This window comes from Petaurus breviceps, unplaced genomic scaffold (assembly GCF_028583685.1).
Source record: "Petaurus breviceps papuanus isolate PSGF00001 unplaced genomic scaffold, PetGlider_PUasm1.0 419, whole genome shotgun sequence".
In the NCBI taxonomy this organism is placed as follows: domain Eukaryota; kingdom Metazoa; phylum Chordata; class Mammalia; order Diprotodontia; family Petauridae; genus Petaurus; species Petaurus breviceps.
Genome location: NW_027186324.1, coordinates 11,807,591 through 11,821,857, shown reverse-complemented (window position 1 = coordinate 11,821,857; position 14,267 = coordinate 11,807,591). Strand labels below are relative to the sequence as shown.

The window sequence follows — 14,267 nt, the reverse complement described above, 5'->3', positions numbered from 1 at the left end:
ATCAACCACTGTACACCAAGGTAAAGTCAAGATAGGCACATGATTTAGACATAGAGGGTTATACTATAAGCAAATTAGGGAAACAGTGTACCTGCCGGATCTATGACCAAACGAGATACAGAACATTGTAAGAAGCAAAATGGATGATTATGATTACATTAAACTAAAGTTTTTCACAAACAAAGCCAATGCAAGCAAGATCAGAAGGGAAGCAGAAAGCTGAAACCATTTTTACAACCAGTGTCTCTGATAAAGGCCTCATTTCTAAAATATATAGAGAACGGAATCAATTTTATAAAAATACAAATCATGGTTAAAGGATATGAACAGGCAGTTTTCAGAGGAAGAAATTAAAGCTATCCATAGTCATAGGAATAAATGGTCTAAATCACTATTGAGTAGAGAAATGCAAATTAAAACAACTCTGAGGTGCCACATCCCACCGATCAGATTGGCTAACATGACAAAATAGGAAAATGATCAATGTTGGAGATGTGGGAAAATTGGAACATTAATGTAGCACTGGTGGACTTGTGAACTGATCCAACCATTCTGGAGAGCAATTTGGAACTATGCCCAAAGGGCTATAAAATTGTGCATGCCCTTTGATCCTGCAATACCACCTCTAGGTCTGTGTCCCAAAGGGATCAGAAAAAAGGACCCACATATACAAAAATAGTCATAGCAGCTCTTTTTGTGGTGGCAAAGAATTGGAAATCAAGGAAATGTCCATCAATTGGGGCATGGCTGAACAAGTTGTGGTATTTGAATATAATGAAATATTATCGTTCCATAAGAAATGATGGGCAGGCAGACTTCAGCAAAACCTGGAAAGACTCGCACGAATTGATACTGAGTGGCGAGCAGAACCAGGAGAAAATCATACAGAGTAACAGCAACACTGTTCAGTGACGAATATTGATAGACTCAGCTCTTCTAAGTAATTCTAAAAAACTCATGATGGATAATGCTATCTACACCCAGAGAAAGAACTATGGCGTCTGAATGAAGATCAAAGCATACTATTTTCTCTCTCTTTTTTTTTCCTTTGGATTTTTCTTTCTCATGTTTTTTCCCTTTGGTTCTAATTCTTCTTCACAACATCATTAAAGTGAAAATGTTTAATATGATTGTACAGGTTTAGCCTATACCAAATTGCATGCCATCTTAACAAAGGGGAGGGGAAAGAGGGGGAGAAAATTTAAAACTCAAAATCTTATAAAAGTGAATGTTGAAAACTGAATAAAATATAAAAAAAGAAATGGGAAATAATAATCATTTATCAGGCATCAAGTCTGTGCCAGGCAGGAAATACAAAGAAAAATAAAATAATTCCTACCCTCATAGAGTTTAATATTAGGTGGAAAGTGGGAGAAAAAGCATTTGCATAGAAAATTAGATAGACTCTATACAAAATTTTTCCTGGGGGTTTTGGGAGGAAGACAGGATCAGGAAAGGGTTCCTACAGCAGGTGGTAAGGGAACAAAGGTTTGAAGGAAGCTGGGACTTCCAGGAAGGGGAAATGAGAGAGGTCTTTTTTATATTTTTTCTAAAAGCTAAAGGAAGTCATTGTAGTTTCTTGAGAATTCAAGTGATTATCACTTAACTAACAAGCGATGAGAGCAGCTATGTGGTATGGTGGATGAGTCCCTGGCCTAGATTCAGCAAGATCTAAGTTCAAATCCAACCTCAGACATTTATTAGCTGTGTGACCCTGGGTAAGTCACTTAACCCTGTTTACCTCAGTTTCCTTATCTGTAAAATGAGAGGAAATGGCAAAACATTCCAGTACCTTCGCCAAGAAAATCCCAAATGTGATCATGAAGAGTTGAACAAGCCTAAAACAATTAAACAATAACAACATGTACACGATGCTGGACTTGGCTTTAGGAATATAGATTTGGTACCTGAGCTGAGGATGAATTAGAAAGTTGAGACTGGAGCAGGAAGGCCAATTAAGATACAATGCAAAAACTGAAACAAGACGCGATAAGGCCCTGAACTAGGATAGCAGCTGTGTGAATGCAGGAAAGGGGACAGATGGGAAAGATACTGGCAAGGTAGAATTGAGATTTAGAAAACCGGCTGGATATGTGGGGTGAGTGGGAGGGAAAAGTTCAAGATGACTCTTGGGTTTCTAACGAGAGTTGCTGCTGCTGTCTGTCCTTCGTTCTCGAAGAGGGCCATGACATCAGAAAGGTGATGCGTTGATACACATGCGAAATGGATTTAAACGAGGGAGGGCTGCATAAAATCGCCAGCCTTACTTTCACCTCCAGAGTCATCTGGGACCGGGAACAGAGGCAGATCAGGACAACCAGAGATGACCCAAGATGAAGTGGGGATCCTTGGACTGCTCAAGCAAAGGTCTTTAACAGGTCTCAGTTTGACTGAAGCAGGGCCTATTCAGTGACTGAGATTTACTAAGAGAACAGTGATGCCCTAAATAGAAACTGGGAAGCTAGGAAGAGGGGAGGGTCAGGTTTGAGGGCAAATATAATTAGTCTGGTTCTGGTCATGCTCATGATCTCTCCAAGGTCACTTCGGCCTCTAAATCAATGCTATTATGATGATGTTATACAAAGAGCCCTAAAAGTCAGGAAAACTAGGGAGATTGCTAATGCAATATTCCATAAAGGGTGAAGGTGGTAGCAATGAGAAAACCTGAGAGGGAATTATAAAAAAACTGCTCTGGAATGTGTTGGGGGGAAGAAAATTGGGAGTGGGTAGGTAGGAGCGTAGCAGGTTCATGGCAAAACTGCTAACATAATCTATCAGTAATTTTAAACATCAAAGGGCCACCTTCTCACCAATGAAAACAAAACGACTCATCAAGTAACAGATTTCAGTTCAGCTACAGAACCTGAAATACCCCTGACTGGACCTTAACAAAACTGCTTCCATTATTACAGCAACTGTGAAATTTAGTCAATGTGTGTGTATGTGTGTGGGGGGTGCAATTACCATGTACAAACAAGAGATATACAGGATAAATTAAAAGCAATCTCAGAAGACGCTAAAACTAAGCGAGACAGGGAAAACTTTCTTGAAGAAGGTGGGACATTAACTGAGCCTCAAAGGAAGCCAGGAAAGCTGGGAAGTGGACCTGGGGGTGAGTTCCAGACATAGGGCACAGCTGAAGAAAATGCATGAGGTAGAGAGATGGAATGCTGTGTGCAAGGAAGAGAGGGGCGGCCAGTGTCGCCAGGTCACAGAATACATGGAAGGCGTTAGAAGGTAGAGAGGATTCAGGTCTAAAAGGGCTTTTAAGCCAGAAAGAAGATCTTATATCTGATCCTGGAGGTTACAAGAGATCTGCCAGAGCTTCAGAACAGGGGAATTTTGTCACATACACACATTCCTATCTCTAGTATTCTCCCGCTCCCTGCAAATTCTGAAAGACTGTTATGTTAGTGAGAAGGGTAGTGAAATAAGAATCTTACCCAGAAGATGATGTCATGTTCATCTAAGAATGGCAGTGTAAGGGATGAGAAGAGAGAAGGAGAGAGAACACAGAAGGAACCCTAGCAGAAATGCAATGGCCAGGCAAAAATGACAGGCAGCAAAGTGAGGATGTGGTCGGGGGCCTCCGGGAAGACGCCACAATGGCAGACCTTGTCAAAGCCTCCCCCCAAAGTAGAAAGACTATACTTGGAACAACACTGCAGTGACAGAAGGGAAAACGGAGCACAGTTGGTCTCATCTACAATCTGTCCCATCATCTTCACAGGAAAGGCCATATGCACAATTATTCAGTTCCACATACAAAGATTCTGCCTGCTTTGAGCTGAAGGCAAGAAACATAATCAAAGCACAACATTTCAAATGAGAGGTCCTACTAAATCTACAGAGCCCTGGTCTTTATGTGGGAGAACACTAGTGGTTCTGGAACAGCACTTTACATTATCAGGTACTAACCTAATCTGTGTCTCTAGATGGTAGAGAAAGACATGACTTAGTCACTTTTGAAAACTGAATTCTGAAATTTTCTAAAGCAAATAATGCTTTCTAAACAGACAGTAAAATCAGACACAATTTTAGGGATGCACAATCATAAACTGGGGCAGGGTCTTAGTTGCTTTCCATTAGTAGCTAGAGATAATATATCAAAGGGTGACAGAAATGAAGGGAAAGAGCTTCCCTGGATCCAAGTCCCAGGTTTGCCCACTAATTGGCCTGATTTATTTGGGCATCCATTTCATTCATTCTACATGAGGAGAAAGAGTATAACAGCATTCACAGGAGGTTTGGGAGAAAGTGAGTACACGTGAAAGGCAGAGCCATCCAGTCTCAAGACTTTTGCTGAGACCAAGTGTGTGAGGCCACTTTTTGGAGGGCCTATGTTAAAGGTCAGGGAATCCCACTTTTCCTCTATTATTCCTTCTCTAACTTTATTAATTCCTAATGATTTCTCTAAATATATGCACATCCATAAAAATTATTGTCTACAACCAACACATTTCAGCAAGTAATTGTCTGTAATGTTCTCTTGTTCTATATCGGTAGAGAGAGAGTTTCCTCATTCTGGAGTTTTCTATACTAATGAAATCACAGATCCAACTCCTATCTCAGTCTCTCTCATTCTATAATGGGTTCTTGTGTCTCGCTTACCTTTGCAATGAGCCTGCAATCTCCTCAAAATTAGACACAATGTCTTGCTTCCAAATACAGCATGGTGTGGTGGAAAAAACACTATTAAGAGGCAGAAGATCAGGATTCTAGATTCAAGTTTTCCTTCTGCTTCTTACTAGATATGTAAACTTAGGAAAGCGACTTCAACTTTCCATTTTTACTGACTCATCTGTAAAATATCTTACCTAGTTGAACAAAATGTGAACTATGAAGGTCTCTTCTACCATTTAAAACTATGATTCTGTCTCTAGCACCAAATATGATATAATGACAGACAAAAAGCAGACATTTTAAAAAACCTGTTAAATTTAACATAAAAAAACCATTTAACATAGAAAAATTTGCATGTAGGAACAAATATATCTGTTCATAATTCAATACTGACTGCTTAATACTCAATAATTTAATAAGTTTTAAATCCAGGACTGTGATAAGCATAAATTACTTAAGATATATCCTTTCACATGTATCTTCAGAGACTTACTGTAGGTTTATTTCAAAATAAATATGGTACAAAATACAATGACAATACATTTACCAGATGCTATGGGCTAGAAATCTGAATTAGTAATACCATTTAAATTCTAAGAATCACATGGAATTTCATTAAAAAGCCAATTTCATAAAAATACTTATGCATATTTCAGTAATTTTTCATAGTATTCATAAATATTATGGATAACAATGTCTTCATTTTAAAATGCTTAAACCAAATGTGTATAACAATAATTGATAGTCACAACAGACAAACTAGCTTCTTCAATAATTTTAGAATTCATTCTAAATAGAAGAACCTGGCTCCAGAAAGTTACTTACTTTTTCCACATATTCAAACACCAAGTATAATTTCCCCCTTCTTCGGAAAGCTTCCTTCAGTTCCACTATATTTTCTTGTTTTAGAGTTCGAAGCATTTTAAGCTCTCGTAAAGTTGTTTCCTTGACTTCTTCATTTTCTAAAATCCAAATAATAATAAAGAGAAAAAAATTAAAGTTTTCATATCTAAGCAAAATGCTTCTAGATTCACCAAAATAAGTCCCAGTCTAATAAAACAGTTAAAACGATGGCTTCTGTTTTCCAAATCTTATTCATGAAAAAGCCCAGAAACAGACTATTAAATAGCATATGTTTGTGGTGTGATGGATAAAGGTCTATACTTGAAATCAGAAGAGATGAGTTCAAGTCTCACCTCAGACACTAGAGGTAATATGGCATAATGGAAAAGGAGGTGAAAGGAATAAGCATTTATTAAATGCCAGCCATGACCAGGCATTGTGTTAAGCATTTTACAAATATTATCTCATTTAATCCTCACAACAATCCTGGGAAGTAAGTGCCATTATTATCTTCATTTTGCAGTTGAGTAAACTGAGGCACACAGAAGCTGAGTGCCTTACACAGAGTCTCATAGCAAGCATATGTCTGAAGACAATCTGAACGCAGGTCTTCCTCACTCTCCACCAGGCAGTGTGCGACATGGCTTCCAGGGCACCAGACCTGGCATCAGAAAGACACGGACTGAAATGCTACTTCAGTCACTTAATAGCAGTGTGACCCTAGACAAGTCATTTAAAATATCCATGCCTCAGTTTTCTCATCTGTAAAATGAAGGTACTGAACTCCATGGTCTGAAGCCCCTTCTAACTCTACATCTAAGATCCTATGATATGGCATTTACCCCTTCTCAGATACAACTTCCTTATCTACAAAATGGGGATAACAACATATATACTACTTACTTCACAATATTTTTAAGCAGATGAGATGACATAAGGAGTGAAAAATCATCTACAAATATTACAATGTTACATATACATGTCAGTTATTATTATGACATTTCATATTTCTAAAATAACCAGAAGAAAGTATAATTCTAGTCCATTTCAAATCAAAGGATCACAGTGTTAAGGGCCTGGAATGTCTTTAGAAGTCATCCAATCTGGCCCTTCTCTTTTGACAAATGAACAAATCAGGCCTCAGAGACGTTACATGACTTTGGAGTGAGTAGAATGCTAGGAAATGTCAGAGGTGGTTTAAGCATTCCTGAGGCCAGGTCTAGCACTCTAGATGCTATCTAACAAAAAAGTCCTTCATTCAAGGAAAAGGATGATTCTTAATTCCAGGAATAATTAAAGATTTCCATCCGTATTTTTTAAAAATGTAAATGTCCATATATATGAAACACATATACATGTCAACAGACACCAAATCACAGAACTTTTGACTTAGAAAGACCTCAGAGATTACCTAGTCCAATGAGTACCTCAACAGTAATCCTTTCAGCTGAGGCCCCTGACTGACTACTTCCTACTTCTTTACTTCTGAGGTGGCCAATGTTACTTTGGAATAATTCTACTTTGGGAATGGATTCTTTTTTCCTCCTTTAAATGGAAACCTCTCTCTGCAACTTCCAGTTACTGTTCCTTGATTATTACATACATGTTTTTACTTCTGAAGATAATTTTACTTAACGGTGAATTAGGGTATGTCTGTGTAGATGGAGTTAAAAGGCCAGTGGAAGACTAGCCTTAGTCCCTATTAAACTGAGCATCTGTAATAGTAATGAAATTTAAAGATCCCCCTGTATTGGCTTGGTTTTTGGTTTGATTGTGTTAAAACCCAGAGCTTGTGAATCCCACTTGTGGGATGGACTTGTTGACATCAAAAAAGAGAGGGCTGAACTGGGAGGAGCTGGTGACGTAAATTTAGAGAGACACAAGAAAAGAGAGAGGCAGAAGAACTTTTTGGAAGCAGCACCTTGGAGGCAGAGAGAGACTGAGAGGATTGCTGAGGGCCACTTGGAATTGCCCAGGACTTTTGAGAGCTGCCAAGGACTGAGGAGACATGGCTGTTATGCTGGTACTGATGGTGTACCTGGGGTCTAGGTAGGACCAACTTGTGGAGCCAGTCTGTGAAGTTGTGATTTGTCCTTTCCCGCCCTTGAGCTCTGCCCCTTTCCCCTATCCCACATTCCATCTGGGCAACACCCTTCCGACCCCTTTTGTTCTTACTTAATCTCTTGATTCCTTCCCAGGCCTGGCCCACACCCTCCTTTGTCCTTGCCTTTTGTCTCCTTAACGACCTGGGCCAAATCTTATCTAAACTGTCTATTCACAAGCTCCTCTTGGTCAGCTCTGACCTTTGTCTATGCACTGAGGCCCCTCCTGTCAGGTCAGCCCTGACAATGGCAGCCCTACCCTTTAAAGGTAAAAGCAGGTACCCCTCTCACTCGCAGGTCCCCTAAAGGACTCTTGCCGCTTCTCATGGAAGTGTAACAATAAACTTTCTCAACTCTAACTCCAAGCAAGGCTGAGCTGAATTCTTTCCAGACGCCCTGTTGAACCTATCGGGATCCTGTTTTCCACCCCCCCACCCCATCAGTACTTTGTTTTGATGTTGTTTTGCCAGATTTGTCCACAGGTGAAGGACAGTGCTGTTGTTGCAGGGGTCTGGGAACCTTGCTGTTGGTTCAGAAGCCCTGAAGAAGGATTTTTTTGTTGTATGTTTACAGAAATCCTGGGAGAGGGTTTTGCTAATGTTTTCAGGGGTCCTAGGACTGTTCTGCAGAGAGAGGATGAATTAGTGAAGACACTGGCAATGTATCTTGTGGCCTTGCTAAGCTTTGTCTCCCCAGGAACAAAGACTGCTGAGAATTTGCCTCTTGTCAAGATGAAGAAAAGACCTCTCTTTGGGTATTAAATGCTGTGCTTAAGCTTGTTGTAACTCTGGGGTAGATGGCCTATTCAGTTGTAATCCAAGGGTGGGGAACTTTTGACTTTTTTGTGTTCTGTGATCGAACAAATGAATGTACTTTACTTATGATTGGAAACTAATGTCCATTTGAGAAGAGGGGCTTTGTGGTTGACTAAGTGAATGTACTGCCTAGGGGTGGAGTAGTATTTAGAACAGGGACTTTGTGATTCTGATTAAATGAATGTAATGTCCAGGGGTGGGGTAGTACTTGGAGACTATTTGAATTACACTTGGTGAATGCTGTATTTTGAGTTATGCTATATGTTGATTCTCTCTGTTCTTACTTTGTCACTGAATAAAATGGAGAGCAGCTATGCTGGTATTTTGAACCTTGGGAAGTTGCCTTTTCTTGGCATTACAGTATCTTGGAAGTCTATTTTGTTGTGGGGAACCAGAGGCATTTGCTATTGGCTGCACATGATCCACAAAAAACTTTAGCAAGAGAAGCATTTTTGTTCTGTGGAGCTGCCCATGACAATGACTGGTTGTCTATAACTGTTCCTCCATCTAGAGATGATTTATAGATCTCAAGATGTATACAGCAGCATCTGAACAAACAAGACCATCACAGGTAATTTAATTCAATCAACATTTTTAAGTGCCTAATCTGGGCAAAGCAGTAGGCAAAAAAACTTAAAACTCATGTGATCTATTACGGAAAATGTGTAGAAATCATTTCAACTTTTTATTCAGGGTAAAAGAGGGGACAATTGGGGTAAATAAAAACTACAGATAGACTACAATATTTTTGAGAATGGTGGTTTTGATTTCTTTTCCTAAAACCCTTTGAAAAAGCAGCTAACGAGCACCAAAACATAATTAATTGAGTTATGCTCGATCACTATTATTCTGAGTTGTCCTCTGGAAAATAGTAATAATGAATGGAAGGGGCAAAAACCCAACAGCACAGAGAAGAAGTAAAGGAGAAACAAGAGACGTGGTTAATCTAACCGAACACTCCTAAAATACCCAGGAGCAGTATATCAATGATTATTGCAATAGAAGCACTCAATAAACTGAATTGCAAATTTCTTTCTTAATTGAAACCAAGGGTGACTCTTTGCCACTTGTGAAAGAAGTAACTGTGCCAAAATGGAATTCCGTCTCTGAGCCTCAGAGGTATTTCTTCTCATTACGTAGCAAAGCTATTTCACAGCCAGGAGATACAATAGGTAACGTGTCCAGACAGCCTTATCATGAACATTTTATCAATGCTGCAGCTAAAATTACAAAGCTCATCATATATACAGGTAAACTCAGTGTGGCAGCCCACTAGCCGCAGTATACAATTAAATGCCCAAGAATGTAAAATGTTAAATGATATGGAATACCATAATATTAGACAGGCACCCAAACCTCAAAATAAGCATAAAGCTATAAAGGTTTGTAGATAGCTTATCCTTAATCTAGTGGTCTTGTTATTGAAGGGGGAAGATACAAACAATTTCTGTCAAAGATCAAATGAAAATTTTACTCTTAACAATGCCAGTCCAACTCCAAAAGACTCTAGATGGAAAGGGATTTCCACATCCAGAGACAGAACTACAGAGTCTAAACGCGGATTAAAGCAAACAACTTGCTCTCTTTTTTCGTTTTGTTTCTTCTTTCTCATTGTTCACTCCATTGGTTATAATCCTTCTTTACAACTTGACTAATGTTTAATGTGAAAGTATTTGTGGATCCTGTATATAACTGCATGCCACCGTGGTGACGGGGCAGGAAGAGGAGAGGGAGGAAGAGAAAACTGGAAACTCAAGGGATTGTGGAACTGAATATTGTAAACTAAAAGGAAACAAATAAATTAAAAATGTTTAAAAAACAATGTCAGCCTATTATTGCTTCCTTAAATTAAAAAGCCATGAGTCCCCAGTACTAAGAGGATCAATTCCAAAAACTAAATTCTAACATTCAAGGGCCTCTGTGATATGGTCCCGCCTCCTCTATACAAGAAAGGAAGGCTTTCACTCTCTCCCAAATTTGTTTAGACGCACCTCTGTATTTGTTTCATTTTACTTTCAATCGCATTTTTACTCTGAATTACAGAATGCTGGAGATGATATTGTTCAAGCGTTTCATTTTGTAAAGTAGGAAAATGGGGCCCAGAGAAGTGCCCGTTAGTAGTTAAAGTCACAGCTAGGGGTCAGGATTTTCTTGTCTGTTTCCAAACAGAACCTCTGGGGTCACAACGCCCCAAATGGCCGCGTTTAAGAAAACACATCCTTTGATTCTCCACAAGGGCACCTCTCATAAGTGTCCTGCATCTCACCAAACCAAGCTCCCATAAATGAGCAATATGTTCACTTTCTGGTATATCTAACATTCTCCCCTTTAAAATGAACTTATGGGGCGGCCAGGTGGCTCAGCAAGTAAGAACACAGGCTCACAGGTTCCAGTGTTGTGTCCGGATGACCTGGAGATCGAATCCCGGGCTCAGACACTTAGCACCCACCCAGAAACACCTGGCCCTGTAACCTTGAGCAAGTTACTTAACCCCAATTGCTTAGGGGCGGCCAGGTGGCTCAATGAGTAAAAGCACCAGCTCCAGTGTCAGGATGACCTGGATCAAATCCGGGCTCAGATACTCAGCACCACACTGTAGCAGCAAGCACCCCAGCATCCCCAGGGTGGCTGCTCACACAGGTTCTTGGATCTGCTTTGTTAAAGGAAAGCAATTCAAAATGGATTAACAAGCTTACTTTAATCAGTCAGACATATATCAGTTACCTTGTTCAGGAGAAAAGGTCAGCACCCCGAACTTCAAAGTATACAGGCAGAATTATCAAGACAGAAACAGATCTAGTAGACAGATTTCAAACTGTCCAACCATTACATCCATACCAAATCAACATCTTGGTTTTTCAAAGGGGGGGGGGGGCCTGGACAATGGCTTCCCAGAATACAGATCAAATCACAGAACACTTCTCAAAGTGAGCCCCCAAAACAAAGCCTCACATCAGGGCTTATATAGCCTTCTCCTGGCTCAGAGAATGTAACAACCTTTTGGACCCACTGGCTAATCAAAAAGTATCTACTGAAAAACAAGCCTCCCTCCCCAGGCTTCAGGTGCACTTTATTTAGCCTAGGGGCAGGGAAGAGCTTTAAATTTACATTCCCATTACACACCCAGAAATAACTGGCCCTGTAACCTTGAGCAAGTTACTTAACCCCAATCGCTTAAAAAAAAAATGAACTTATTTTCCTAGTGCAATTTCCTGAATACAAGTAACCCTTAGGAACATATTACAGCCTACTTATACACACTACGAGTCTCTCCATTGCTGAGTTAGTCAAGTACATTTTGATTCTTCCCACATCAATGAGTTCCATGACTTTTGTCAAATATCATAGTCAGTAAAATACTGATTTTAAAAAAATAGGTTTTTGAGTCTGGAAACATCTTGGAATCACCAACAACACTAAGCATTTTGCCAAATTGAATCCAACCTCTCTTTTCCTTCTTTTCAATTGTTTCCACAGTTTATAACTATCCAAAATGCATTTATTAATGAACTAACTCAATGAACTGTCTTCTCCGTAGATACTCACTTCTACCACAAAACTATACAGAAGGGACCCACTTGTGGGCTTTCCAGCTGTTATTAATGATTGTACTCTCTGTCAAAACTGGAAAGGAAGCATTCAGAAACTAATGGATAGAATAAGAGAGGATCATTCATTCAACAAATATTTATTAAGTTCCTACTATTGCAAAGAATTAGAAGAAAAAAGACCAAAGTATAATAGTCTCTATATGGTAAACATCTATAGGCATTATAACCTACTAAGGTAGCATACTGGATAGAATAATGGGCTTAGAGTTATGAAGATCTCAATTCAAATGAAGCCTTAGACGCTGGCTGTGTGACCCTGAGCAAGTCACTTAACCTCTATTTGCCTTAGTTTCCTCATATGTAAAACGGGATGATAACTATACCTACTTCTCAGGGTTACTTGTGAAAACTAAATGAGATAATATTTATAAAGCACTTAGCACAGTACCTTGCACACAGTAGGTATACAATAAATGCTTATTTCCTTCCTTCCCACTGGGGAACAGAAGACAGAGAGAGACAAAAAAAATTAGGTAATTTGAGGAAGCAGAGAGCAGTAACACCTGCAGAACAGTGAGAGGCTTTGTGACGGAGATGGCGCTTGTTATTCAAGGTGTTTTTCAGTCTTTGGCTTTTCTTGGCAAAGATGCCAGAGGGGCTTGCCATTTCCCTCTCCAGCTCACTTTACAAGGTTAAGTGACTTGCTCAGGGTCACACAGCTAGCAAACGGCGGAGGTCAAATTTGAAACTAGGCAGCCGAGTCTTCCTGAATCCAGGCCCAGGTGCTGTACCCACTGCACCACCTAACTGCCCCTGGATGATAAGGATTTGAAGAGGGGTAAATCACATCTAAGTAGCTGCCAAATGTTTTATCTCTCTGACATCTCTTGCACACTCTTTCCCCTACACCCAGTCACAGTCACTGCCCTAGCTCAGGCCTCATCACTCCTCAACTAAACGGCTGCAATAGCTTCTACGTGGTCCTACTTGATTTCCTTGCGATCAAGTCTTTCCCCACTCCAACTGACCCTTCAGAGAATCACAAAAAGTCAAACAATGTCACCCTCCTACTCAATAAACTGTAGTGACTCCCTGTTACCTCTAGGATCAGACATAAATTCTTCTGAACAACACTTAAAGTTCTTCACAGTCTGACCCCTACTTACTTTTCTAGTCCTGTTTTATTATTACTCTACATATATTTTACAGTTTAGCCATCCTGCCTTCTTTGCAGGGCTCGCACACAATATTCCATCTCCTGACTCCATGTCTTTGCTCTGGCTACAGTCCATGGCTATCATCCCCAGGTCTGGAATGCTCTCCTTCCTCACTTTTGTCTTAGAATCCCTGGTGTCACTATGATGCTATGGGGAAAATCTACAGGAGTCCTCTAGTCACACTGCAAAACCCCAAGCTCAAGAATAAATATTGAGAGTAACAAGGAAAAAGCAATTTAAATCCATGTTTATATAATAAGTGTCATACTTAGATCATTAGCAGTAACGACCACAGGTCTGGGAACACTATAGAGCAAAGGAGCTGTGGCTGGAGCGGAAAACATCACACCAAGCCAAGTTAAGCAACACCCTGAATGAAAAAAGCCGAGGCACTTAATGAACTGCTAGACTTCAAACAAAAGCCCTGAACTGAACAGAAGACTTGACATGTAAGATCCAGGAGATGTATAAGGTAAAATCAAAGACTCAATAAATGTGAGGAAACAGAAAACATGTCCAAGACTGTTATTAGTAATTGGGTAGTTCATGAGAAAGAATGGGGTAGATCTGAGTATGACATGATTTTTTAAAATAAAATCATTTAGGAACAACTAAAAAGAGTAATTTTTGTACACAAATGAGGTGTGGGAGGAAAAGCTGACACAGAGGAATCTGATAAAGCAGGGTTGGTAGCTCTAGAGCCTACTACTTTCATAGGAAATGGGTTTAAGAGGGAACAATGCATATGTATCTAGAAGGGTATTAAAGTCTTCTAAATTCAGAAAGCGGGCAGAGAGAGTGGAGCGTTTAAGAGGGATTTCTAGAAGGGAGGGTAAGGGAATAGGATAAGGGGTGGCAGAGAAGGGGGTTTAGATTATGGGAAAGGGAGGGATCCCTGGAATAGGTAGGTTAAGTAATAGGGGAGGGTCAAGGTAGCGGATAGGGATAAAGTAGAAGAATCAGGTGGGATAGGAAATAAGAGATACACAAAAACATAAAATAAAGAAAAAATCAGGGGTAGGAATCATGAGCTCAGACAAAGTTTTTTTGTTTTTGGAGGGGGGGAGGGCAGGGCAATTGGGGTTAGGGTTAGTGACTTAGAGCCCAAGGTCACAC

The 14,267-nt window shown here is 39.9% G+C and overlaps 1 protein-coding gene across 1 annotated transcript in view; it reads right to left on the bottom strand.

Moving 5' to 3' along the window:
* CDKL5 (cyclin dependent kinase like 5) overlaps positions 1 to 14,267 on the bottom strand; it is a 237,455-nt gene that overhangs the window by 87,905 nt on the left and 135,283 nt on the right. The window contains exon 5 of the mRNA XM_069100715.1: positions 5,449 to 5,585. Coding sequence (XP_068956816.1) covers positions 5,449 to 5,585 — 137 coding nt within the window. The remainder of the gene's footprint in view (positions 1 to 5,448; positions 5,586 to 14,267) is intronic.